Source organism: Loxodonta africana, chromosome X (assembly GCF_030014295.1).
Source record: "Loxodonta africana isolate mLoxAfr1 chromosome X, mLoxAfr1.hap2, whole genome shotgun sequence".
Classification (NCBI taxonomy): Eukaryota; Metazoa; Chordata; class Mammalia; order Proboscidea; family Elephantidae; genus Loxodonta; species Loxodonta africana.
Genome location: NC_087369.1, coordinates 51,284,704 through 51,312,499, shown reverse-complemented (window position 1 = coordinate 51,312,499; position 27,796 = coordinate 51,284,704). Strand labels below are relative to the sequence as shown.

Genomic DNA, 27,796 nt, shown 5'->3' with positions numbered 1-27,796 from the left:
CGCACACAGGTTACACACCAACCTGACTGACAGGGGAACGAGAGACCTCACAGAAGCAGTGGCTAGTTCTGGAGCCCAGTTCACAGCGCCCCAACCCTGATCCCTTGGTGCTGGGCTTTGGCACGAGTGCGGCGGGGCTGATGGTGATTTCCTGAGACAAGGCAAGCACGGGATGCAGCCCTAACCCCCAAGGGCAATCACCATAGGGACCCAGCCAGTGCACACAGGCTACACACCAACCCGAGTGACAGGGGAGGGAGAGACCATGCAGAAGCAGCACCCCAGCCCTGATCCCTTGGTGCTGGGCTTTGGCGCAAGTGCGGCGGGGCTGATGATGGCTTCCTGAGACAAGGAAAGCACTGGACGCAGTCCTAATCCCCTGGGGCAATCTCCGTGGGGATCCAGCCAGTGCACACAGGCTACGCCTCCCTCTGGAATCTCAGATAAAACAGCCCTCCCCACACAAGATAAGTGATTTTGTCCATTCTACCTGCTACTCTCTCCTATCTATCTGATCCCTCCCCTCCCTGCCCCAACCAGCTTCATTAACATTTGAATTCCCTGGGCCAGAGATAGAAGTGTCCTACTTTTTTCTAACCCATTTTCCTGGCCTGGGAAAAGCAGCAATTAACAATCAGGGGAAAAATCCTTTCCTGACTTCGCTAAACTGGAAGATCAGAACAGAAGCAGCTCCACTCCAGACATAAGAGATCCACAGTCTTTGGCTTTCACCCCTACATGGAACCAGGTGGCTATTACAATGCAAAGGCAATTCTGTTAGAGGTCTGACTGTAATTGTTTCAGCTGAGCAGTGGAGAGGCAGGTTTTGGGGATCTGATACCCCTCTGCCTTTGCCTATTAGAGCCCTCACTGAGCCACAGCAGGGAACTGAGGGCTAAGAATCCATCCACACCACCTAGCCACCTGCGAAAGGGGTCTGAGGATAGTGGTGCCTACCAGTCTTTACAGGTACAAGCATTTGGTGCCTAAGGTACAGCTGCAAAACCCACCCACCAGAGCCCTCTAGAGAACAGAGATGCTCCTCCCTCACTGGCACTTGGGGGAAGGCTGTCAGCACCCTGCCCTCCTTGGAGTGTGACCGTCTGTCGCTATCAGAAACTGGTGCATACAACCGTTACCACTACTTCTTTAAGATAGCAGGTGAGAGCCTACACCACACACTAGGTGACTGACCGTCAGGACACCTGAGCTGATTCTATTCAAGAATAGTGAATGAACTTATAGGCTCATATACCTGGTAACACCTCTAACCATCTGGTAACAGGACATAAGTGCTTCAAAGGCTCTAACAATCAAGTTAGCGCACTCTAGTAGCCCATCTAGGCATATTGAAACAAAACAAAACAAGAAGATAAGACTTAGTAAGCAAATATAAAATAAATTATTACAATAACTTATAGATGGCTTGGAGACAGCAGTCAATATCAAATCACCTAAAGAAGCAGACCATGATTGCTTCTACAAACCCCCAAAACAGAGAATCAAGATCTTTCCCAGGTGAAGATATATTCCTGGAATTGCCAGATGTAGAATACAAAAGGGTAATATACAGAATGCTTCAGGACATCAGGGATGACCTCAGAAATGAAATAAGGCAATGTACAGAAAAAGCCAAGGAACACACAGATAAAGCAGTTGAAGAAATTAAAAAGGTTATTCAAGAACATAATGGAAAATTTAATAAGCTGTAAGAATCCATAGAGAGACAGCATTCAGAAATTCAAAAGATTAACAATAAAATTACAAAGCTAGACAACTCGATAGGAAGTCAGAGGATCAGAATCGAGGAATGGGAATGTAGAATTGGGGAGATGGAGGATAAGGCAATGGTTTTTTTTTATATATAGTTGAAGAAAAATCAGATAAAAGAATTAAAAAAAAAATTAAGAAGCCCTAAGAATCATGTGGAACTGTATCAAGAAGAATAATTTGCATGTGATTGGAATTCCAGAACAGGGCGGGATAACAGAAAATACAGAGAAAATTGTTGAAGGTCTCTTGGCAGAGAACTTCCCTGACGTCATGAAAGATGAAAGGATATCTATCCAAGATGCTCATCGAACCCCATACAAGGTAGATCCGAAAAGAAAATCACCGAGACATACTATCATCAAACTTGCAAAAACCAAAGATAAAGAGCAAATTTTAAAAGCAGCCAGGTATAAATGAAAAGTCACCTACAAAGGAGAATCAATAAGTTTGGACTACTCGGCAGAAACCATGCAGGCAAGAAGGCAATGGGGTGACATATATACAGCATTGAAGGAGAAAAGTTGCCAGCCAAGAATCATATATCTGGCAAAACTCTCTCTCAAATATGAAGCTATAATTAAGTCATTTACAGATAAACACAAGCTTAGAGAATTTGCAAAAACCAAACCAAAGCTACAAGAATTACTAAAGGAAATTCTTTGGTCAGAAAATCAATAATATCAGATATCAACACAGCACAAGGACACAGAACAGAACATCCTGATATCAACTCAGAAAGGGAAATCACAAAAATAAAATAAGATTAATTAAACAAAAAATGCTCAAAACAGGGAATCACTGATGTCATTAAGTAAAAGATGACAGTAATCAATAAAGAGGGACTAAATACAGGGAGCAGTGATCTTCCACATGAGGAGGAAATCAAGAAGCTATAGGGTGATACAAGTTAGGTTTATACTTAGAAAAATAGGGGTAAATATTAAGGTAACCACAAAGAAGACTTACAAATCCATACTTCAAAATAAAAACCAAGATAAACATAAAGACTATGCAAAAATAAATTCAACTACAATGGAAAAGAGGAACACACAATTTACAAAGAAAAACTCAGCATAAAAAACTGTGAAAATGAAATTGTCAACAACACACGAAAAAAGGCATCAAAATGACAGTACTAAACTCATACCTATCTACGAGTACGCTGAATGTAAATCGAATAAACACACTGAAAAGGAGACAGAGAGTTGCAGATTGGATAAAAAAACATAATCCAGCTATATGCTGCCTACAAGAGACAAACTTAGAAGTAGAGACCCAAACAAACTAAAACTCAAAGGATGGAAAAAAATACATCAAGCAAACAACAATCAAAAAGGAGCAGGAGTGGCAATATTAATTTCTGACAAAATAGACTTTAAAGTTAAATCCACCACAAAGGATAAAGAAGGACACTATATAATGATTAAAGTGACAATTTACCAGGAAGATATAACCATATTAAATATTTATGTACCCAATGACAGGGCTTCAACATACATAAAACAAACTCTCTCAGCATTGAAAAGTGAGATAGACAGCTCCACAATTATAGTAGGAGACTTCAACACAACACTTTCGGTAAAGGACAGGACATCCAGTAAGAAGCTCAATAAAGACACAGAAGATCTAATTGCCACAATCAACCAACTTGACCTCATAGTCATATACAGAATACTCCACCCAACAGCTGCAAAGTATACTTTCTTTTCTAGTGCACAAGGAACACTCTCTAGAATAGACCATATATTAGGTCATAAAGCAAGCCTTAGCAGAATCCAAAACATCAAAATATTACAAAGCATTTTCTCAGATCATAAGGCCATAAAAGTAGAAATCAATAACAGAAAAACCAGGGAAAAGAAATCAAATACTTGGAAACTGAACAATACCCTGCTCAAAAAAGACTGAGTTATAGAAGACATTAAGGAGGGAATAAAGAAATTCGTAGAATCCAATGAGAATGAAAATACTTCCTATCAGAACCTTTGGGACACAGCAAAAGCAGTACTCAGAGGTCAATTTATATCAATAAATACACACATAAAAAAGAAGAAAGGCCTAAGTCAAGGAAGTGTCCCTACAACTTGAACAAATAGAAAGAGAGCAACAAAAGAAACCCTCAGGCACCAGAAGAAAAATAAAAATTAGAGCAGAATTAAATGAATTAGAGAACAGAAAAACAATTGAAAGAATTAACAAGACCAAAAGCTGGTTCTTTGAAAAAAATTAACAAAATTGGTATATCATTGGCCAGACTGGCTAAAGAAAAACAGGAAAGGAAACAAATAACCTGAATAAGAAATGAGATGGGCGCTATCACAGCAGACCCAACTGAAATTAAAAGAATCATATCAGATTACTATGAAAAATTGTACTCTAACAAATTTGAAAACCTAGAAGAAGTGGATGAATTCCTAGAAGGACACTACCTACCTAAACTCACACAAACAGAGGTAGAAGAACTAAACAGACCCATAACCAAAAAAGAGTTTGAAACGGTAATTGAAGAACTCCCAACAACAACAAAAAAAAAGCCCTGGCCCTGATGGCTTCACTGCAGAGTTCTACCAAACTTTCAGAGAAGAGTTAACACAACTACTACTAAAGGTATTTCGAAGATAGAAAAGGACGGAATACTCCCAAACTCATTCTATGAAGCCAGCATATCCCTGTTATCAAAACCAGCTAAAGACACCACAAAAAAAGAAAATTACAGAACTATATCCCTCACGAACATAGATGCAAAATTCCTCAACAAAATTCTAGCCAATAGAATTCAACAACATATCAAAAAAATAATTCACCATGACCAAGTGGGGTTCATACCAGCTATGCACAGATGGTTCAACATTAGAAAAACAATTAATGTAATCCACCATATAAATAAAAGAAAAGAACCACATGATTTTATCGATTGATGCAGAAAAGGCAATTGACAAAGTCCAACACCCATTCATGATGAAAACTCTCAGCAAAATAGGAATAGAAGGAAAATTCCTCAGCATAATACAGGGCATTGATACAAAGCCAACCGCCAACATCATCCTAAATGGAGAGAATCTGAAAGCGTTCCCCTTGAGAACGGGAACCAGACAAGGATGCCCCTTATCACCACTCTTATTCGACATTGTGCTGGAGGTCCTAGCCACAGCAAGTAGGCTGGATAAAGAAATAAAGGTCATCCAGATTGGTAAGGAAGAAGTAAAAGTATCCCCATTTGCAGATGACTTGATCTTATACACAGAAAACCCTAAAGAATCCTCAAAAAAAAACTACTGAAACTACTTGAAGAGTTCAGCAGAGTATCAGGATACAAGATAAACATACAAAAATCAGTTGGATTCCTCTACACCAATAAATACAACATCGAAGAGGAAATTGCCAAATCAATACCATTTACAGTAGCCCCCAAGAAGATAGGAATAAATCTTAGCGGAGACGTAAAAGCCCTGTACAAAGAAAACTACAAGGCACTACTGCAGGAAACCAAAAGAGACCTACATAAGTGGGAAAACATACGTTCCTCATGGATAGGAAGATTTAACATTGTAAAAATGTCTGTTCTACCAATAGCCATTTATAGATACAATGTAATTCCAACCCAAATTCCAACGACAGTTTTTAATGAGATGGAGAAACAAATCACCGACTTCATATGGAAGGGAAAGATGCCCCGGATAAGTAAAGCATTACTGAAAAGGAAGAACAAAGTAGGAGGCTTCACTCTACCTGATTTTAGACCCTATTAGACCACCACAATAGTCAAAACAGCCTGGTACTGGTACAACAACAGACGCATAGACCAATAGAACAGAATTGAGAATCCAGACATAAGAGCACTTGATATTTGACAAAGGCCCAAGGTCAGTTAATTTGGGAAAAGGCGGTCTTTTTAACAAATGGTGCTGGCATAACTGGATATCCATCTGCAAAAAAATGGAAGAAGACCCATACCTCACACCATGCAGAAAAACTTACTCAAAATGGACCAAAGACTTAACATAAAGTCTAAAACAATAAAGACCATGGAAGGAAAAATAGAGACAATACTAGGAGCATTACATGGCATAAACTGAATACAAAATGTTACTAAAAATGCCGAAGAGAAACCGGATAACTGGGAGCTCCTAAAAAATCAAACACGTATGCTCATCCAAAGACTTCACCAAAAGAGTAAAAAGACTACCTAACAGACTGGGAAAATTTTTCAGCTATGAAGTTTCAGATCAGCGTCTGGTCTCTAAAATCTATGTGATACTGCAAAAACTCAACTACAAAAAGACAACCCAATTAAAAAATGGGCAAAAGATATGAATAGACACTTCACTAAAAAAGACAATTAGGTAGCTAACAGATACATGAGGAAATGTTCATGATCATTAGCCATTAGAGTAATGCAAATCAAAACTACAATGGGATTCCATCTCACTCCAACAAGGCTGGCATTAATCCAAAAAACACAAAATAATGAATGTTGGACATGTTGTGGAGAGACTGGAACACTGATACACTGCTGGTGGAAATGTAAAATGATACAACTTTGGAAATTGATTTGGTGCTTCCTTAAAAAGCTAGGAAAGAACTACTATACGATCCAGCAATCCTACTCCTTGGAATATATCCTAGAGAAATAAGAGCCTTTACACAAACAGATATATGCACACCCATGTTCATTGCAGCACTGTTTACAATAGCAAAAAGAAGGAAGCAACCAAGGTGCCCATCAATGGACGAATGGATCTATAAACTATGGTATATTCACACAATGGAATACTACACATCGATACAGAACAATGTTGAATTAATGAAACATTTCATAACATGGAGAAATCTGGAAGACATTATGCTGAGTGAAATCAGTCAATTGCAAAAGGACAAATATTGTATAAGACCACTGTTATAATAACTGGAGAAACAGTTTAAACGGAAAAGAAAATATCCTTTGATGGTTTCGAGAAGGGGGAGGGAGGGAGGGAAGGAGAGGGGCATTCACTAATTAGATAGTAGATAAGTTTCATTTTAGGTGAAGGTAAAGACAATACACAATACAGGAAAGGTCAACACAACTGGACTAAAGCAAAAGCAGTTTACTGAATAAACTGAATGCTTTGAAGGCCAGCATAGCAGGGTGGGGGCTTGGGGGCATTGGTTTCAGGGGACATCTAGGTCAATTGGCATAATAAAATCTATTAAGAAAACATTCTGCATCCCACTTTTGGGGAGTGGCATCTGGGATCTTAAATGCTAGCAAGCAGCCATCTACGATGCATCAATTGGTCTCAACACACCTAGAGCAAGGAAGCATGAAGAACACCAAAGACACAAGGTAATTATGAGCCTAAGAGACAGAAAGGACCGCAGAAAGCAGAGACTACATCAGCCTGGGACCAGAAGAGCTAAATGGTGCCTGGCCACAATCGATGACTGCCCTGACAGGAAACTCAACCGAGATACCCTGAGAGAGCAGGAGAGCAGTGGGATGAAGACCCCAAATTTTTGTAAAAAACCAGACTTAATGGTCAGACTGGGGCTGGAGGGACCCCGGAGCCCATGGTCCCCAGACCTTCTGTTAGCCCAAGATGGGAACCATTCCCAAAGCTAACTCTTCAGACAGGGATTGGACTGGAATAGGGGATGGAAAATGATGCTGGTGAAGAATGAGCACTTGGATCAAGTGGACACATGAGACTATGTCGGCATCTCCTTTCTGGAGGGGAGATGAGAGGGCAGAGGGGGCCAGAAGCTACCCAAATGGACACGAGGCGAGAGAGTGGAGAGAAGATCTGTGCTATCTCATTAGAGAAAGAGCAATTAGGAGTGTATGGCAAAGTCTATGTAAATTTTTGTATGAGAGACTAACCTGATTTGTAAACTTTCACTTAAAACACAATAAAAATTAATTTAAAAAATTAATGAGTATAGATATCTGTTTGTAATCAACAAATCTTCAGTGTAGACTTGAAAATTTGAAAATCTATATATATATATAAAATGATGGGTCATTGAAAACATTTAGTTGTGTCCTACTGAAAGATTACCTTAATATAAAGGATATGGTGAAGATTCCAAAGTATCATACGATATGATCCTTTCAACCTAAAGCCGAACATTTGGTTGATGTTTGTCTGTCAGCTTGATTTTAAGAGCATAAAAGTTGCATTTGGGAAAATGAATGTATGTAGTGCTGGAGAGACATGATATATTGCTAATGTCTGAACGGGTTTTGCAGGGAACTTGCAGAGGAAGTGTGAATTCACTGGTGCATGCCAGATCTAGCCCATCTCTGGGTAAATGCATCAGATTCAGATGCCCTCAGGTCCATTTAAATTGAGCCCTAGTGCTTAGTTTCTTTCTGTTCACTTCTTTTCTCAGTCTAAAAAAATGTAGTTTGTGCATTTACAGAAATTATGCAGTTATAAAATTATGATGCATTTCATAGTCACATTGACCCTTTATATTTCACATAACATATAATATCCCATTTAACAGGCACTGTTATTATACACTAAGGAGCCCTGGTGGCACAGTGCTTAAGCACTCAGCTATTAACCGCGAGATTGGTGGTTTGAACCCACGAGCTGTTCCATGGGAGGAAGATGTGGGAGTCTGCTTTCATAAAGATTATAGCCTTAGAAAACCTGTGGGGCAGTTCTCCTCTGTTCTGTAGGGTCACTACGAATCAGAATCAGCTGGACAGCAATAAGTTTGGTTTTCGTTTTACTATTACACAAGGAGCCATGGTGTTGCAGTGGTTAAAGCGCATGGCCATGAACCGAAAGGTTGGTCGTTCAGACCCACCAGCCGCTCCTTGAGAGAAAGATGTGGCAGTCTGCTTCTGTGAAGGTTACAACCTTGGAAACCCTATGGGGCAGTTCTGCTCTTTCCTGCGGGGTCACTTTGAGTCAGAATCGACCCCATGACAGTGGGTTTGGTTTTTGTTATTATTACACAAGGGAGTCCTGGTGGTGTGGTGGTTCACAACATTTCTCGAGTAACAATAGTGTACTTAATGTAACTACTGACTAGAAATTATATCCATGATAAACCATACCAAACTCACTGCCACTGAGTCAATTCTGACTCACAGCGACCCCACAGGGTTTCTATGGAAGCAGACTGCCACATCTTGCTCCCACAGAGCTGCCGGTGGTTTTGAACCGCTGACCTTTTGGTTAGCAGTCCATTACTTTAAACACTGTGCCACCATGATAGGGGTGCTGAATCAGTATTCTCTGATAATCTTTCCATTTACTTTTCCTGATTTTTTTGTAAAGTTAAATTAATACACTTAATGTTAGTTACTTAAAACAAAACAAAACATTGCTGTTGAGTCGATTCCGACTCCTAGCGACCCTACAGGACAGAGTAGAACTGCTCCATAGGGCTTCCAAAGAATGACTGGTTGATTTGAACTGCCGACATTTTGGTTAGCAGCTGTAGCGCTGTAGCTCTTAACCACTATGCTATCAGGGTTTCCTGATGTTACTTAAAAAAAAAATGTTACTCAGATACAGTTATTTCTGACATTTTAATTTTCTTTATAATTCATCTGGTCCTAAAATTCATGAACATCCAAGATGAGTGCTTAATGATCATTTGAGCAAATTTTTCACTTCAAGTTGCAGCAAGAGGGGTAGAATTGGCTTCTGGTCTCACCTCATGGCCTTGATGGACCTAACGATTTTGCCTCTCTTTTTCCTCACCTATGAAATGAAAAAGGTCGAGGAGTAGATGATTCTTAAGTATTTTCTAGCTCTAACACTATGTGATTGATGAATTATTTGACCCCAAAATGACATATCCTGCCAAAATCATTTTACCTGTGTCCTGGGTACAAGCAGAGGTAGGTCTACCTTGAAATTAATGAAGCTTAAGCTTCAGTGATTTCCCTTTGCAGGGGCCCCAGTCCAAGGCCCTGTGCCTAATTTTGTCTTGATAAGTTGGCATTCTTGATCTTAAAGAGCTTCCCCAAATTATACTAGCTTCACAAAACCTAGGTTCATCTCTGGTTTAGTAGAACATAAGAGATCAGCTTTGAGATAATTGAAGGCTTTTCTCAGTAGTGCTTCCAACTGAGATGGCAAACAATAAATCTCCATGAAGGAGCATTATGACTCCTTTGTAAAATGTAACATCTCTCTATAAACTTGGAATCTAAATCCAGTTAATTGTGGATAAACTTTCAGTATATATGTTTTTGCAAATCCCTTGGAATTAGAGGAATCGAAGCATTTGAAAGACAGATGTGTCTCAGGATCTACCAGAATGCTAGTTTAAAAAGACATTTGGGAAGATGCTTTGCACAAAAATGCATACTTTTTTATTTATGAAAGAAATGTTTTTGAACATCTGAAATATGAGATAGGAAACTTTTCATTTAGGTGTGTGTTGAAAGCTTTGTGAATGCGTATGTATTACCTAGAGAAATGAGATTTAAAGTTGGATCCTGAACCAGCATATCCAGAAAGATATATGTGGTAGCGTAAAAGCCAGGCATAATGGGGTGGAACAGTATTCGGCTTTAATACACTAGATGGCACTGTGGGTGCAGAGGAAAGCTCTAAATTGGTTCTTTTGTTACCTAACCACCATTGCAAGAGTTTACCAGTTGAGAAAACAACTGTTACAAAACCTGTAATTTTTCTGAAGGCATATAATGGATTCTTAATTACTTTGCAGTTCAATATGTACCCTGTTTTGGTTGGACTGCTCAGATTAGTGTGTGTAGTTGTATGTATATGTTTCCTGTTGTAAGACACTGATCATGCCCCAATTTTCTAATCTCCTAGAACTCCCCCTGCCACCTCTACGGTCCTCTCCTTTAAATCAAGGTACCAATCAGTCGTGTGTTTGATGTAACAGCAATGATAGAGTCTACTGCAATTCTTCTTAATTCTAAGATTTGGCCTCATCTTCTTTTTAATACCCATAAAAATAGCCCCAGGAGAGACACCCCACTCTAGTTGTTTCCTGAAAGATTGGCTGCCCCCTTTCCTGAGCCAATGAGAAATACTTGATGGCACTCTCTTTGCCAACATGGCTTCCGTGAGCAGTTTCTGTTAGGATCGAAAAATATTCTTTTGGGAATTATACTTAGGAGGCACATAGGCTACTAGATTGTCTGAGGAAATGTGAAAGCTGAAAATGTTTCCAAATCAGAGTTAGAAACGGCTTCAAATCCTTAACCTTTTGATAACTCAGCAAAAAAAACCCTCTATTTTTAAAGAGTTAATTTGCCTTGGATGACAAATTAATGCACATTTTCTCTTATAGAATGTTGGCAAATGGAAAAGGAAATATTTGCTTCCATGGAATTCCTTTCATTCCTGAATGGAAACACCTATGGTATACTCGAAGCCTGGGAAGAAGTAGAAAGTGGATTCCATGTTTTTTGTTTTGTTTGATTTGGTTTTAGGAACGATCCAGGCATCTTTCTTTTTATTATTATTGTACTTTAGATGAAGGTTTACAAAACAAACTAGTTTCTCATTGAACAGTTAATACACATATTGTTTTATGACATTGGTTAACAACCCCATGACATGTCAACGCTGTCCCTTCTCAACCTTGGGTTCCCTATTACCAGCTTTCCTGTTCCCTCCTGCCGTCTCGTCCTTGCCCCTGAGCTAGTGTGCCCCTTTAGTCTCGTTTTGTTTTATGGGCCTGTCTAATCTTTGGCTGAAGGTGAACCTCGGTAGTGACTTCATTATTGAGCTAAAAGGGTGTCTGGGGGGCATACTCTCAGGGTTTCTCTAGTCTCTGTTAGGCCAGTAAGTCTGGTCTTTCTTCGGAGTTAGAATTTTGTTCTACATTTTTCTCCAGTTCTGTCTGAGACTTGCTATTGTGATCCTTGTCAGAACAGTCAGTGGTGGTAGCCAGGCACCATCTAGTTGTACTGGACTCTGACTGGTGGAGGCCATGGTAGTTGTGGTCCATTAGTCCTTTGGACTAATCTTTCCCTTGTGTCTTTAGTTTTCTTCATTCTCTCTTGCTTCCAAAGGGATGAGACCAGTGGAATATCTTAGATGGCCACTCACAGGCTTTTAAGACCCCAGATGCTACTCAACAAAGTGGAATGTAGAACATATTCTTTATAAACTATTTAAATGCCAATTGAGCTGGATGCTCCCCGAGACCATGGTCCCCACAGCCCCCATCGCAGTAATTCAGCCCCTCGGAGAGTTTGGATGTGTCTATGGAGCTTCCGTGACCTTGCCTTTACAAGTTGTGCTGGCTTCCCCATATTGTGTACTGTCTTACCCTTCACCAAGGTTACCACTTATCTATTGTCTATTTAGTGTTTTTTTTTTACCCTACCCTCCCTCATAACCATCAAAGATTTTTTCTTTTTTCATGTAAATGTTTTCATAGTAGTGGTCTCATACAATATTTGTCCTTTTGTGATTGACTTATTTCACTCGGCATAATACCCTTGAGATTAATCCATGTTGTGAGATGCTTTGCAGATTCATCATTGTTCTTTATCATTGAGTAGTACTCCATTGTGTGTATATACCATAGTTTGTTTATCCATTCATCTGTTGATGGGCATCTAGGTTGTTTCCATCTTCTTGCTATTGTGAACAATGAAGATCCAGGCATATTCTTCGCCATTTGTGGTGGGGCAAACACAGTGACTTGGGTAGGTCAGGTCAACATGTTATTTGCTGTGGTGAGCATACTCGTATCTTGGAGATATACAGCCTCACAAACGAGCACCTAAAAGCTCCTAGGCCATTACAAATATGCCGTCAGCTCTCTCCATCCCTCCTTCCTGTAAGTAAAGGATAATGAGTCAATAAAAGATAATTAAATAAATACAATCAATGGTATTTATCATTTAGCATTAATTAGCCTACTATCCCTTTGAGGTGGTAGGCAGGCGGCTATTTTGAAAGATTTTGTTCTATCACCTTTTAGTACAATTGCAGCCTTTTCGTTGGCAGTAACACGAGCAACCTGGAGCAGGGCTTGATGAGAAGAAAGATCTTTTTTTTTTTAAACTAGATAGTGAAGTGACACAGCCTAGAGTTGAGTTGGAAGAAAAGAAGGGGTAGTGTGCACAGGGAGAGAAGACAGATTCCATGAGGAAGGGTAAATGTGAAATAGTCAGGATTCGGTCCTATTTGGAAAGGAATTCTACTAGTGAGTGTTTACTGAAGATAGGAGAGGACTAAATTACAGGTTAAAATGTGGAATGGGTGGCATAAAGTTTCAAGTTTGAATTTTCGCATCATTGGAAAAATCAGGGAAGAACAAAAAATATTCAGAAATGAGGATGTGATGACAAAAGACAAATGTTTACTTACTCGACACAGACAGTTCCTTTTTTTTGTTTTGAACTAGTGGTGATTATTGAATGAGTGAATTCTGTGTTTTTCTGTAAACATGATTGAACCTACTCTCACAGGATTTTGCAGTGTTTTATCTGACAGAATTTAAAATAGCCTGCAAAGATCTCCATGTTCATCTTGAAAACATAACAGACCTTTCAAAACAGCCATAATAGGGCAAAAAAAAAAATATTGATGTTTAGTTTGCCTTTGTTTTGTTACAGAGAACTTTACCTCCATTCCATGCAAGCCTCCACCTCCTCCAAAAATAGAAAGGAAATTTCCACCTTATACCGGCTTTGGTTCTGAAGAGGATTCTCTCCGCTCCTGCATTGGTCTCAGGCCCACACCTTATCGGAGGGACTTCAGGAAGTTGGCGGAAAAAGACAGGTGCTTGAAGGGAACCATGATTGTAGTCTAATCTTTCCTAAATGGGTTTGGGTTTATAATACAGTCCTTGTGACAAAGCAGATTATCGCTCACTTCATCTAATTCCCAATCCAGGGAAACATTGTTAGAGCTTTTTAACAAGGGTGATTAGTGTGCAAGTATCAACAGGTTTTTACATGAGTGCTTATTTGAATAAGTGTTATCTGCAGACCCCTAAAGCCTTATTATACCCAATGTAGGTGGTCTCTCCCATATGTGTCCCTCAAGGTTGTCCTTAGGAAATGGTTTTGAGCAGGGCTCAGCAAACTCTCTCTTAAAGGACCAGATAGTAAATATTTTAGTCTTTGCGGGCCATAAAGTCTCTGTTCACAACTGCTCAACTCTGCTGTTTTAGCGAGGAAGCAGCCAGAGATAGTATGTAAACAAATGTGTAACGACGGTCCAATAAAACTATTTATGGACACTGACATTTGAATTTCATGCAATTTCTACATATCACAAAGTATTATTTTTCTTTTGATTTTTTTCAATCATTGAAAAATGTAAAAACCTTTCTTAGTTTACAGGCCATACAAAAACAGGTGGTGGGCCAGATTTGGCCCACAGGTCATAGTTTGCCAACCCTTGGTATAGAGGTTTCAGTGATTTATAGCTGTTTTCCAAAAGTTATTTGGCAATTAGAAGTGTTGTTTTGAGAGGTTTGGTTGAGTTTAGTAACCACAGATTGCTCACATGGCTGAATATAATTTCAAAAGATGGACTCTCAAAAGTATTTCTAACATATGTGAGGAAAAATCTGTCCCTGAATCATGCAGCTAGAATGTGGGCATGGCCGATGGCTACATTGCTTCTGCAGAGAGAGCAGACCCTGGAGAAAGAATTGGAGAGGGAAGTGGTGGGGCAGTATTGCAGATGTTTGAACAGGATGCGGCTGAAAATTGAAGCCCTGTGTGAGGGAGATAATGGGTCAAGAGAACCTGGGGAGAAAAATGATTAAGGGAAAATGTAATAAGACTAGAAGAAGAAAAACATGGCATCCTGAATTTGATAAAATTTAGTGGCGTGAGATGCTATTGAACATTTTGAAGTAGAAAGAGCAGTAATTCTTATGTAGCTTTAAAAATGATGAACATATATTATTATTGAGAGTTGTACAGAATGTCTAAAGGGATTTTTTTGGTCATGACATAATGTCCTTTGTCTTCCAATAAACAATCCTTTATTGTTAAGGATTTTAGTTTTATTTTTAAGTTTTAGAATCAATGCTACTCAAAGTGTGATTCCCCAAACCAGAAGCATCAGCATCACTTGGGGGCTCGTTAGAAATGCTCGTTGCTGTACTTTACCCCAGACCTACCAAAAAACACTAGTTGTAGTTCTGCCCCATAGGGTTTCCAAGGCTGTAAACCTTTATGGAAAGCAGACTGCCACTGCTTTCTCCATGGAGTAGCTGGTGGGTTCAAACCACTGACCTTTCGGTTAGCAGCCGAGCGCTTAACCACTGTGCCACCAGGGTCCTCCACCCCAGACCTACTTAGTCAGAGACTCTGTAGGTGAGACCCAGCATTCTGTGCTTGAACACCCTCCAGGTGATTCTGATGTACACTAGTGCTTCAGAACCACTGATTTAGATCATGTAAGAGACACATCAACTTGTACTCCATTCTCCCTCATGGATAACACTATTTATTATGAGGTTCCAGGGCAGGACTTTTGATGGATACTTTTTACTAACTAGGGTTGTTAAGGGCATTCACCTTGAGGTGGGCAGGAAGAATGTCCCTATTATAAAATGAGAGGGAATTTTTCTTAGAAGCAAACAAGATGAACTGTTATCCAGGGTGTTGCTTCTGGAACCCATTGTGTAAACTTGCCCGCAGAACACTGATTATAGATAGCATTCTATGTCCTTGTCATACTGTCATGGAGGCAGGACGGCACTCTAGGCACGGACATCTCTAATTTCATTTCTTCCTGTCCACTTGCTCGTTCTGTGCCAGGAATGTACTTCCCTCAGGCTCCTCCTACACAGTGACCTTGTTTCTATAGTAACAGGCACATTCAGCTGGAGACTTATACATGAATTTGAATAACCAAGGTTTAAAAACTGCGAGAACATGAGAAAAATGATCTCACAAAGCATATGAAGAATAGCTACTTAATGCAAATAAACTGTGAATTGAGACATGACATTCTACATGCTATATATTGATTATATATTGGTTCTTAATTTTTTTTTTTAATTATTGTGTGAGGATAACACTGTTTTACCATGAGTCCCTGGGGGGAATAGTTTCAAATTAAAGCATATGAGGTTTTTGATGCACATGAAGACTTTCTGTATCGTCTGGGTAAGTATCATGGTGGTGGCCTGCTGAGGAGATTGTCTAGTGTGACTTAGGAGAACCAGAATAATATCTGAATTAGTTACTTTTTCTTTTGTGTGCTCAAATACTCTGCTGATCATATGTCTAATAAGAGTAATTAGTGGACCGTGTGATAATTACCATATGGTACTTCATCTCATTTGATTCTCAAAACAACCTTGTGAAGTAGATAATTATTATTGTATCCATTCTTCACACAAGGAAACTGAGGCACAGAGAGACTATATAACTTGCCAAAGATCACACAATTAATTTTTGGTTGAATTAGGATTTGAACCCAGGGAAGTCTGATTTCTGGAGTTCACCCTTCTTGCCACAGAAACTGAAATTACCACATTGTATGTAATTATTCAGTTAAGTAATATGGGCACCCCCTAGACCAAGAGCTCCTTGAGGTCAGGGTCTGGCCGTATTGCTTCCCTAGAGCTAGAACCAAACCCAAACCAAAACCAAACCCATTGCCGTCAAGTCGATTCCAACTTACAGCGACCCTGTAGGACAGAGTAGAACTGCCCTATAGAGTTTCCAAGGAGTGCTTGGTTAATTTGAACTACTGATCTTTTTGGTTAGCAGCTGTAGCACTTAACCACTACGCCACCAGGGTTTCTAGAGCTAGAACAGTGCTTTCTATATACTTGAGGCTCAATGAATATTTTGTCCAATGAGGGAGGGAATGGATGAATAAGTGAGTAAATAGAATAAACACTCATTTTCCCAATTCTTAGTGATGGCTAAAAGAAACAGAAGACTTCCCACCTGGAAGATTATTATCTCAGACTTGTACTATTAATAGCCATATAACATACAGAAGTTCATAGTATAATCTTAATCTCTGATTTGTTTCAGACATTATCCATGTGCTATCCCCATAAGTCATTTTTTCCTTTTTATTTATTTGTTTTTACCATCCAGAAAAATAGCACTTCATATCGCTACCAACCACAAGATTCTATTGTTGTCATTAGGCGCCATCGAGTCAGTTCTAACTCGTAGTGATCCTGTGTACAACAGAACAAAACACTGCCTGGTCCTGTTCCATCCTCATAATCGTTGCTATGTTTGAGCACATTGTATCAATCCATCTCGTTGAGGGGGATTGATTTTTCTTCCCTCACTCTCTACTTTACCAAGCATGATGCCCTTCTCCAGGGACTGGTCCCTCCTCATAACATGTCCAAAGTACGTGAGACAAAGTCTTACCATTCTCCCTTCTAAGGAGCATTCTGGCTGTACTTCTTTCAAGACAAATGTGTTCATCCTTCTGGCAGTCCGTGGCATATTCAGTGTTCTTTGCCAACAGCATAATTCAAAGGCATCAATTCTTCTTCGTTCTTCCTTATTCACTGTCCGGTTTTTGCATGCATGAGGCGATTGAAAGCACCTTAGTGCTTAAGGTGACATATTTTCTTTTTAACATTTTAGAGAGGTCTTTTGCAGCAGATTTGCTCAATGCATCATTTGATTTCTTGACTGCTTATTCCGTGGGCATTGGTTGTGGATCCAAGTAATATGAAATCCTGACAACTTCAGTATTTTCTCCACTTATCATAATGTTGGAAGCCCCGGTGACATAGTGGTTAAGCGCTACGGCTGCTAACCAAGAGGTCGACAGTTCAAATCTTCCAGCCGCTCCTTGAAACTCTATGGGGCAGTTCTACTCTGTCCTCTAGGGTCGCTATGAGTCGGAATCGACTCGACGGCAATGGGTTTGGTTTTTGGGTTTTATCATGATGTTGCTTATTGGTTCAGTTGTGAGGATTTTTGTTTTCTTTATGTTAAAAGTGTAATCCATACTGAAGGCTGTAGTCTTTGATCTTCATCAGTAAATGCTTCAAGTCCTGTTCACTTTCAGCAAGCAAGGTTATGTCATCTGCATATCGCAGGTTGTTAATGAGTCTTCATCCAATCCTGATGCCACGTTCTTCGTATAGTCTAGCTGCTCAGACTATTTGCTCAGCAATGTTTTTTTTTAAATATTTGCCCATACAGATTGAATAAGTATGGTGAAAGGTTATAACCCTGATGCACACCTTTCCTAATTTTAGATCACACAGTATCCCCTTGTTCCATTTGAATGACTGCCTCTTGGTCTATGTACAGGTTCCTCATGAGCACAATTAAGTGTTCTGGAATTCCCATTCTTTGCACTGTTATCCATTATTTGTTACGATCCACACGGTCAAATGCCTTTGCATAGTCAGTGAAACCTAGGTAAACATCCTTCTGGTATTCTCTGCTTTCAGCTAAGATTTATCTGACATTAGCAATGATATCCCTCATTCCACGTCTTCCTCTGAATCTGGCTTAAATTTCTGGCAGTTCCCTCTCAAGGTACTGCTGCAACTGTTTTTCAGTTATTTTCAGCGTAATTTTTACTTGTGTGTGATATTAATGATACTGTTTGATAATTTCCACATCCCATTGGATCACCTTTCTTTGGAATGGGCACCTATATATATATATCTTCCAGTCAATTGGCCAGGTAGCTTTGTATAGATGAATGAACGCTTCCATCATTGTATCCATTTGTTGAAATGTCTCAATTGGTATTCTGTCAGTTCCTGAAGCCTTGTTTTTTTGCCAGTGCCTTCAGTGCAGCTTGTACTTCTTCCTTCAGTACCATCAGTTCTTGATTGTATACTACCTCCTGAAATGGTTGAATATCGACCAGTTCTTTTTGATATAAAAAAAAAAAAATTTTTTTTTTTTGTGTATTCCTTTCATCTTGTTTTGATGCTTCCTGAGTCATTCAATTTTTTTGCCCATAGAATCCTTCAATATTGCAGCTTAAGGCTCGAGGTTTCCAGTAGGTAGATAACCCTGGGCAAGCCATTCATTTTCTTGTTTAACAAATATTTACTGAGTACCTAATGTGTGTCAATCAGTGATCTAGATGCTTGGGATACATCATTGAACAAAATGGACACAAAGCCCTACCTTTATAGAACTTACATTCTAGTTGAGAGAGGCAGACAGTAAACAATAAAGATAATATCTTATATCTTATCGTATATAAAAGATTTCAAGTACTGTGGAAAAATAAAGAAGGTATTATGTTGTTATGAAAAAAAAGAAAGGCAAACTGGGGGTTGGGGATGAGGAACACAGGCTTTCATTTTAAATAATATGTTTGGGATAGATGTTACTGAGGAAGGGAAGCGTGATCCAGGCAGAAGGAACAGTCAGTGCAGAGACCCAGAGCAAGGAGCATGCGTGGGATGTGTGAGGAACAGCAAGGTAGCCAAGATGGATAGAGTAGCTGAGTAAGGGACAGAGTAGACAGAGATGAAATAAGGAAGTGAATGGGAGTTCAGATCACATAGGGCCTTATAGGCCATTATAAGGATTCTTTTGATCTTCAGTGATAAGGGTAGCCATTGAGAGATTTTAGCAGAGGAGTAGCTTCATCTGATTAACATTTTAAAAGAATCACTCCAGACACAGTGTTGCCAATAGACTGTAGAAGGGCAATGGTGGAAGTTAAGACCAGTTAAGAGGCTACTGCAGTGGTATAGAAGAAAAGTTATGGTGGCTTGCATCTGGGTGAGTGCAGTGGAAGTGATGGGAAGTCATAGTTTCTGGAAATATTTTGAAGGTAGAGCCAATAGGATTTCCTGAGAGGCTGGATATGAGGTATGAACTAATTGAGCAGTCAAGGATGACCCCCAAGGTTTTGCCCTGAGCAGCTGGAAGGATGGAATTGCCATCCACTAAGATGAGAAGACTGCAGGTAGAGTAGGTTTGGTGACAAGAGCAGAAGTTCAGTTTTGGAATAAGTTTTGAGATGTTTTACTGGGTTTTTATAAGATATCCAGTGTAGATATTGAGGAGAAAGTTGGATATATGAGTCTGGGCTTCAGGAGCAAGGTCTGAGCTAGAGATAGAAATTTGGAAGTCAATAGCATATAGAAGGTATTTAAAGCAATGATATTAAATTGCATTAAAGCCTTGTATGGGTGAAATCACCAAGGAAGTGAATATACATAGGAGGATTACCAAGGAATAAGCCCTCGGATACCCCAAGTGAAGAGGTTGGGTAAAAGAGGAGGAACCAACAGAGGAGACTGAAAAGCAGCAACCAGGGAGGTAGGAGCAAAACCTAAAGAACATGGGGTCATGAAAGCCAAGTGAATAGGAGCGTTATGGAAGAAGGTGTGATTATTTGTGCCAATTGTGTAATTGGTCAAGTTAGAAGTGGACTAAGAATTACCCATTGGAATTGGCATTGTGAAGATCAGCATTACCTTGACAAGAGCAGTTTAGGTGGAGCAGATCTAAAGGAAGTGGGTTTAAGAAAGACTGAAAGGAGAGGAATTAGAGAAAGTGAGTTTAGATAACTCTGGGCTATGTGTAGAAAAAATTAAGACATGGCTCTAGCCCTAGATATTTATAATTTTGGGGGGAAAATGGGAATAAACACATTACTAAACCAAGCTAAATAAAACAAAATAGACCAGCCAAGAGTATAAGTCTATACAGGGCTAAATTGGGTGTGACATAGTAGGTGCAGGAGATCTGAGTAGGGCAGCCGTGGTAAAGGAGAGTTCTACTCTTTGGTGCTCAAATGGGTGGACAAGACTCTGGACAGGCAAAGGGCAAGATGAGGTATGCCCTGGGGGAGAGATGACACCAAGTGAAGATCTGGAAGCAGAAAGGAGCAGAGTATGGGGCTGTAAATGAAGTGGCTGGCGTGACTTGAGCAGAAGGATATGTTATAGGTGATCATGAAAAACAGCTGTATGTATGTGCGGTTCGACCTATTAATAGCCTCGAAAGCCAGACTGAGTAGTATAGGTGGTACAGTTGGAAGCCGGAAAACTGCTGACATTTTTTGAGTGCTGGGAGTATTGTGATGAAAAGAGTGTTTAGAGGAGTTTGTTAATTACTTTACTAGTCAAGGAAATATCTCAAGACACTTGCAGTGTTTCTCAAAGTGTGTTCTGGGGATGACCTCATCAGAAACTCCTGGGGTACATATTAAAAATGCAGGAAGATACAGGCTAACCACTGAATCCATATCTCTAGGGATGGGACTCTGGATTCTGTTGATTTAACCAGCTCCCCAGGTGACTTATAAAAGTCACCCTAAAGTTTGTGAGCTACTAGCCTAAAGATTTTATTTAGGTAGACTATATTTTTGGTTGCCAAGATCTCCATAACACTAAAATTAGGCTAAAACATGGTGGATGAAACATGTAAAAATTTACATATAACATATATGGTTATAAATTTATATAAGTTCTAAGAAGTTACATTTGCAGTAGTATTCATTTGGCCTGCGGTTAGACCTCAATTCAGTTGTCTCAGTGATATTTCAGGCATCTGTAAACTTATGAATCTTTCATAAGAGCGGGCTACCAAATCTTTTCATTACTTACAAATCCAATTATATGTTGGAGAAGATGGTAGACTAGGTAGAGCTGTCCCCAGCACTGTATGAGGTCTCTCTGAGGCCTGAGAAACTCAGAACTAAGACAACAGAGCTATGGAGATCTGGCTTTTTTTTTGCCTGGGCTTCCCTGGGGCTGGAGCTCCTGGGTCATGCAGTTAATGCTCTGGGGTACTAACCCAAAGATTGGAGGTTCAAGTCCACCAAGAGGTGCCTTGGAAGAAAAGTCTGATGATTTACTTCTGAAAAAGTATTCATTGAAAACCCTGTGGGGCACAGATCTACTCTGAAACACATGGGGTCGCCCTGAGTCGGAATCCACTCAACGGCAACTGGTTCCCTGGGGCTAGCTTTCGAAATTGCTGTTCTTCATCTCCCATGAGGACTCAAGCTGGGAATCTTGAGACCATGCTCTTTCAGCCCTGCTTCCTTGAACAATCAAGAAAGGGGCAGAGAAAAGTGCTTTTTACCTTTGCAAATCAAAAATACTTGTCTGTTTTTGCTTTTGTTTTCCCCATCGCTTTCCAGTGAACATTTTCCAAAATGAATTTCAACATGGTAGAGTCTGCCAATGGGGACTTCTCTCCTTAGAGTTGTATCAGGGAAGTGATGAATATGGTTTATTTTACTGTGAACCTCCCTGGGGTAATGATTTTGATTATTGAAGATCTACCTTAGGTCTACTATTTGTTGCTAAGTCCTCTTTTCACTGGCTAGTATCAGCAGACATGCTTCTGCTGACAGACCAGCAGTTACTTTCTTTCATGACCAGGCAGTCAACTTTGGGAACTAGAATTTGATCCCATCTTCAATCTACCAGATTATTCTATTCATGCATACACAGGATGCTGTGCATTGATTCTAATCTATACAGATCTTACAACAACTTTCTTCAAACATTTATTAAGTACTTGTAATTACAAAGTGTTACAGTAGGCATTAGTTAATAAGACACAGTCCTTGTCCTTGCAAAACAGACCTTGGCCTCTTACAATATGGCTGAGAAGTGCTATAAAAAAGGCAGGTCCATAATATTTTTTAGAGCATTTGAAAAAGTTAATTTTGCCCTTGAGGGGAGATGGGGGAATCCAGGGAACTCAGAGAGGAGAGGATATCATCCAGAAGGAAGGGAAAAAATGGGCATGCGAAAGTGACTGGCGAAAGGGGAAGGTGGCTTCAGGCACAGGAACAGCACACGCTCTGGGGTACTCCAGCGACAAGGACTAGTTGCTTGTGCTTCTTTCTGATATGAGTATTGTGACTGTGGACTAGACTTGTGATTAGAAAAGAACAAGCCTTGAATGTAGCTAGTATGAGAAAGGTGTTTATGGCATTTGTTTTGGGTAAATTTTCTCAGTGTTACCTAGGACACCTAGGACATGGAAAAGAATACAAGATATTTTAATAAGTTGAGAAAGATCCTCAGTATATAGACTTAGACCCTTAATAAGGAGACAGTTGAGGTCTTTCACTTGGGAGAATTTATGTTACTATCTTAAGACCGTGGCATACTTTTTGCAGGTTTTCTTACATAGATAATGTGTGGAAGATTACTTGTGTAATGGTATAACCCTCATTTCTCTTCCATTTAGCTATGGCTACATAAGCTATACACTTCGATTTTTTGCAAGACTAATCACACACAAATGTGCTGATGTGGACAGGATGTTCGTTATTTCGTATTTTCTCAGTGATAACACAATGTCAGTGTTTGAACCTACAGACAGGAATTCAGGTAAGAGACATACCTCTCATAGGATTTTCTTTGGAACGTTTACTGTTTCTTCATTTTTAAAATTAGAGACTGTGATCTAACTTTATAGCCTACGTGATCTAAGATAGTGGCTTTTAATTTTTTAAACTAACAGAGTTATTTTTACAAAGATCTCTTAAATGAAAATCCAAACATATAAAATGGTAAAAACAAGGGTAGTTTTGGTTGGCTTAGCCCTGTGGAACCCAGAGCATCTCCTTTTTGCCACTATCCCCCTTCCTCTGTGGCATCTGAGGCACCTCTGTGGAATCCAAGGGCTTTAAAATCATGACCTAGCTGCCACCAATTCCACTCAGCCAGCAAGACAAGGACTATTCTTGATAGCCCTGCTTGTAATTTTTTTGCTTGATTTTAAGACAAGAATCCCAGATGAACATTTAATTTTCAGGGCTCATCTTCCTCTGGTCCTTTGGTCTGTTGAAACTGTTGCCAAGATTCTAGCACACAGGCCTACACAATGCCTCTCTGCAGTGTGGCCATGTCTGAGGGGAGCCATTGATTTTTCACTTACCAAATTATGAACCTACAGAGCTCTGTTCTTTGTCCTAACCCACTTAACACTATGCGTGCTGAATACACAAATTTGGGAAGAATAATCAATGGTACACTGGTAAACTACCTCTCTGAAGGGAAAAAAAAAAGTCCTGATTTGGAACGTTTGCTATTTTCCATGGTGTAAAACCCCAATCTTGGCCAATGTTAAGCTACTGACAGTTTAACAACCAGCTTGCAAAATCCATGAAACTTTATCAGCTCTCGTGAGCTAGTATGAGCCACTCAGCCCACCAATGAATAATGAATAATTTGTATAACTAAGTCAGGCTCCAAAGTGATTTGTATAATGGATCAAATATTAAAATATGAAATTGAATAGGCATGAATATAACGACGTCATACTCTTAAAGGTCAAGAAAAATAAACTCTGTAAATCTAGAATGGAGAAGATGTGGCCAAGCAAATTGCAACAAAGGGCGATGGTAGTCAACTATGAACCTCATAGTAGTAACTGCAGTCGTTACTGAGTATCTACTATTGTCCTTATAAGAACTTTATGAAGTTAAATTTTGTGTAAGTCCAGGTCCTCTGAGAAGGAAATGCCAAGACAGGATTAAATGTGCAAGAGATTTATTTGGGAAAATGCTGGTAAGGGAAAATGTGGAAGGAGCTTGAAGAGGCCGTGGGAAGGAAGGGGGGGGGTCTTAGACTGTGATGAAATTCTAAGAAAGTTTCTACAAGGCTGATGGATAGTCTTAGAACCAAAGTCACTAGTCGAAGAGGCTTCCATCTTGCCTTGCTCAATCATTTGTTATCAGCACAGCCTGTGGGAAACATGACCTCAGCACAAACCTGGGGATGAATTTCAGAATGCAGCAGCTGGAACCCTCCATCAATTATACAATTATATTCCCCATAATAAACAATCTGAGAGACATATTTTTATGGTCCCCACAAGTTTTATTCCCATTTTACCAATGAGAGTTCAAAAGGTTCAGAGAGATCAAATAACTCCTAAAGATTATCCAAGAAGCAAATGACAAAGCCAGGATGGAATCCAGCTCTATTTGGTTCCAGAGCCTATGTCGTTCTACCACTTATGTTTTCTGAAAGTGGTAGGAGGAGTATGATGAAGCTGACCACAAAAGCTAATCAGGTGTATCAGTTTATATTCATAGGTCTGTAAATTTCAGTTCAATATCAGAAGATACTAGATCCTTGTGTTTAACTTAGGAGGTTAAAAAACAATACCCAGGAGAAAGCAGATGAAATGGTGAAAATTCTAGAAAGTAAGAAATATGAGGCATTTCTAAAAGAATCAAAGATAATTTACCTATTGGGGGGGAAGACTTAACGGAATTCCCATAGTTATCTTCAAACACTTACAGAAGAAGTAAGACATTTTATACCTAATCTATACGTCAGACTAAGTATAAGACATCATCTGGAACAAATATGTGGAAATAAGCTCAAGTGAGTAGTTTTCTAACTTGTACTGTTCAAGCATGCTCTGCAGATGAGTGTCTTCCTGCTGTTCCACATTACAAGTATACTTCTGGGCATGTAGCGTGTACCTGATAGGTGCTTATTGGATTGGGGAGAGAGTAGGGAGAGGAAAGAAAAGGCTTTCTTTAACAGACTCCACTACCCAAACCCAATGCTCAATGTTGCCGAGTCGATTCCGAGTCACAGCGACCCTATAGGCCAGAGTAGAACTGCCCCATAGAGTTTCCAAGCAACACCTGGCGGATTTGAACTGCCAACCCTTTGGTTAGCAGCTGTAGCGTTTAACACTCCCCTAGGAAGTCTTATTTCTTTACCCACTGCCTTATTCTTCTCTTAAGTCTAAGAGTGAAGGGATGGTTGCACAACATGATGAATGTAATTAATTTCTCTGAATTGTGCATGTAAAAAATGTTGAAATGGCAAACGGTTTGTTGTATGTATACATGGATATAGTTACCACAATTAAAATATTTAAAAAAAGAATGATAGGCAATATGAGTTCACAGATAAGTTACAGTCTTTGTTTGAGGATGAAGTAACTATAAAGGCAAGTCATACTGTTTCTTAAAAATAAATGCTACTCATTAACTTTTCTCTTTTTTTGATAGGACTTACTGGTGGAAGGTTCTTACGAAGAGATCGTGTTAAGAGGCCTGGACAAGAAGTCTTTAAAAGTGAACTATCGGAATATATCCAGCCTGAGGAGCTGTACGTTGGAGCTAGAGTAAATGTGAATGGCTACATATTCCATTTGCTCAATGCTGATGAATATACCTTAAGTTACATGGAGAAGAATTCAGATAAGGTTAGGTTCCTTTGTGGAATTATCGACTTGCCACTCAGCACTGTGCACTTTGTTTTTCTTCCTCTAGTGCCTTTTCTTCTTCCTCTTGCTACAGGTTTTACATTGTGCATTCGCACATGTGGGCATGAATAATGGATCAGCACAACTTGGCCCCGGGGCCTTGCCACAGAGGCCAGGTCCTTGTCTACTCTGTTTACAAGCTGGATTCTCCGCTGCCCAGCATCACAGATTCCAGGCACAGGCAGGAGGCAGGCCCCACATTGAATCAAGTTTCCTTGGTTTTCTGCTGATGCTGACAATATTTTCAGAAAGAATTTCAATGACTGTAGGAGAGGCAGAAAATCTGGTGATACACACTGTGCCATCCCAGTTAATTGGCACAGGCCAACAGAGAAGGCCAAGACCTGAACAAACAGAAGCCCCAAGGGGACCCAATAGTTGCTGTGGTTGCAACTTCCCATAACAGTAGCCATGTGAGGTCAAAATAAGAATACAAGGAGAAATTGACAACAGTGAGCTCAAAGAGTTTGGCCTGAAGCTCTATTTGATACAAGATGGCAGATGGGTACTGTTGCTAAAAGTGCCATTATGGCAGTGCTATTCAGTAAAAATAACACATTGATAAAATCTTGATATTAAATGTGGCTTAGTTCAGTATGCAAACATGTTTATTTGGGAATCGTTGCCCACAGTTTGAATGTCTATCTGGAAAAAATTTGTTTGGACAGTTCACCTGTAAGTAATAATATTTATGTACCATTTATATACATGCAGAGTGCCATCTCATTTATATATAAAGTTCTCAGGCTTAAGTTGCTAAGATCAGTCTGTGTATATCACATCATCTGTGTCAATTTGGATCCTCTGGGAAGGAGTTACCGAGGTAGAATTAGACATGTGAAAGATTTATTGGGAAAATACCTGTGAAGGATAAAGGAGGAGAAAGAGTAGGAGTATGCAGGGAGAGCCTTCAGACCATGATGCAGTTCTGCCCCCTGTGAAAGGAGAAGGGGAAGGAAGGAGGGTTGGGTAGGAAGAGCCTCAGGCTGCCGTGCAGCTCTGAGAAAGTCTCAGCCAGGCCAATGTGGAGCCCCAGAGCAAAGGCTGCCCATCTGAGGAGTCCCACATCTGGCAGGAGTGACCCAGCTCTAGTACCCAACTATTGGCTGGAAGCAGCTTGGGAAAAAAGCTTGGCCTTGGCATGAATTCTGTGTGGGTCCCCAAGATGCCGCACCTGGAGTCTAATGGCTAACGATGCTATTCTCAGTGGGTTCTCTGGTAGGGAGGCCTGGGCGGTGCCCCCCCCCCCATGCCTACCTCACCATCTCTCCATCTTTAATGTTAGGAATTAAGGCTATTGTAAAACTGTGATCTGGTATCTATTAAAATACACTGAATTCAGGTGAGAGGCTAAGTAATAGGGCAGTTAATGATTTCTGGAGGTCAGCAGGACTGGTTTGGAAACCTGACTCTATGCTTACTAACTGAGGGACCTTAGAAAATTATCTTCTTTGAATTTCAATTTCCTCATCTTTAAAATGGGAGTAATAATGGTTCATATCTCATAGAGTTGCCAGGAAGATTACATGTGATCATACATGTGAAGTGCTTAGTGATGTGTGGCCCATAGCAAGCTCAATCAGTGTAGCTATTTTAAATTAGGGTTCTATTTCCAAACAGAGAGCAAACTTATACCTTACTATAAAATATATGGAGCCTGAATATATATATATATATATTTTTAAGATATAAAGGGCTTTTCTCCCTTCAGAATGATAAAAGCAGGGCAGAACATTATCTAGTATCAGCATCCCAAATGAAAACTGCATTATTTTAAAACTACTCTGAACAAGTACATTCTGAGCAGAGACAGATTCACATACTCTTTAATATCAGTCTGAGGAGCTGTTTAAAAAGAGGTAATAGATCCTATCGTGGAAATAG

General features: G+C 39.8%; 1 protein-coding gene across 1 annotated transcript in view; it reads left to right on the top strand.

Moving 5' to 3' along the window:
• LOC100661185 (EF-hand domain-containing family member C2) overlaps positions 1-25,841 on the top strand; it is a 56,365-nt gene extending 30,524 nt beyond the window's left edge. The window contains 4 exon segments of the mRNA XM_064278426.1: positions 13,331-13,496; positions 22,865-22,890; positions 22,893-23,007; positions 25,656-25,841. Of these exon segments, the coding sequence (XP_064134496.1) occupies positions 13,331-13,496; positions 22,865-22,890; positions 22,893-22,927 (227 nt within the window). The 3' untranslated portion in view covers positions 22,928-23,007; positions 25,656-25,841.
• Positions 25,842-27,796: the final 1,955 nt, after the last annotated feature.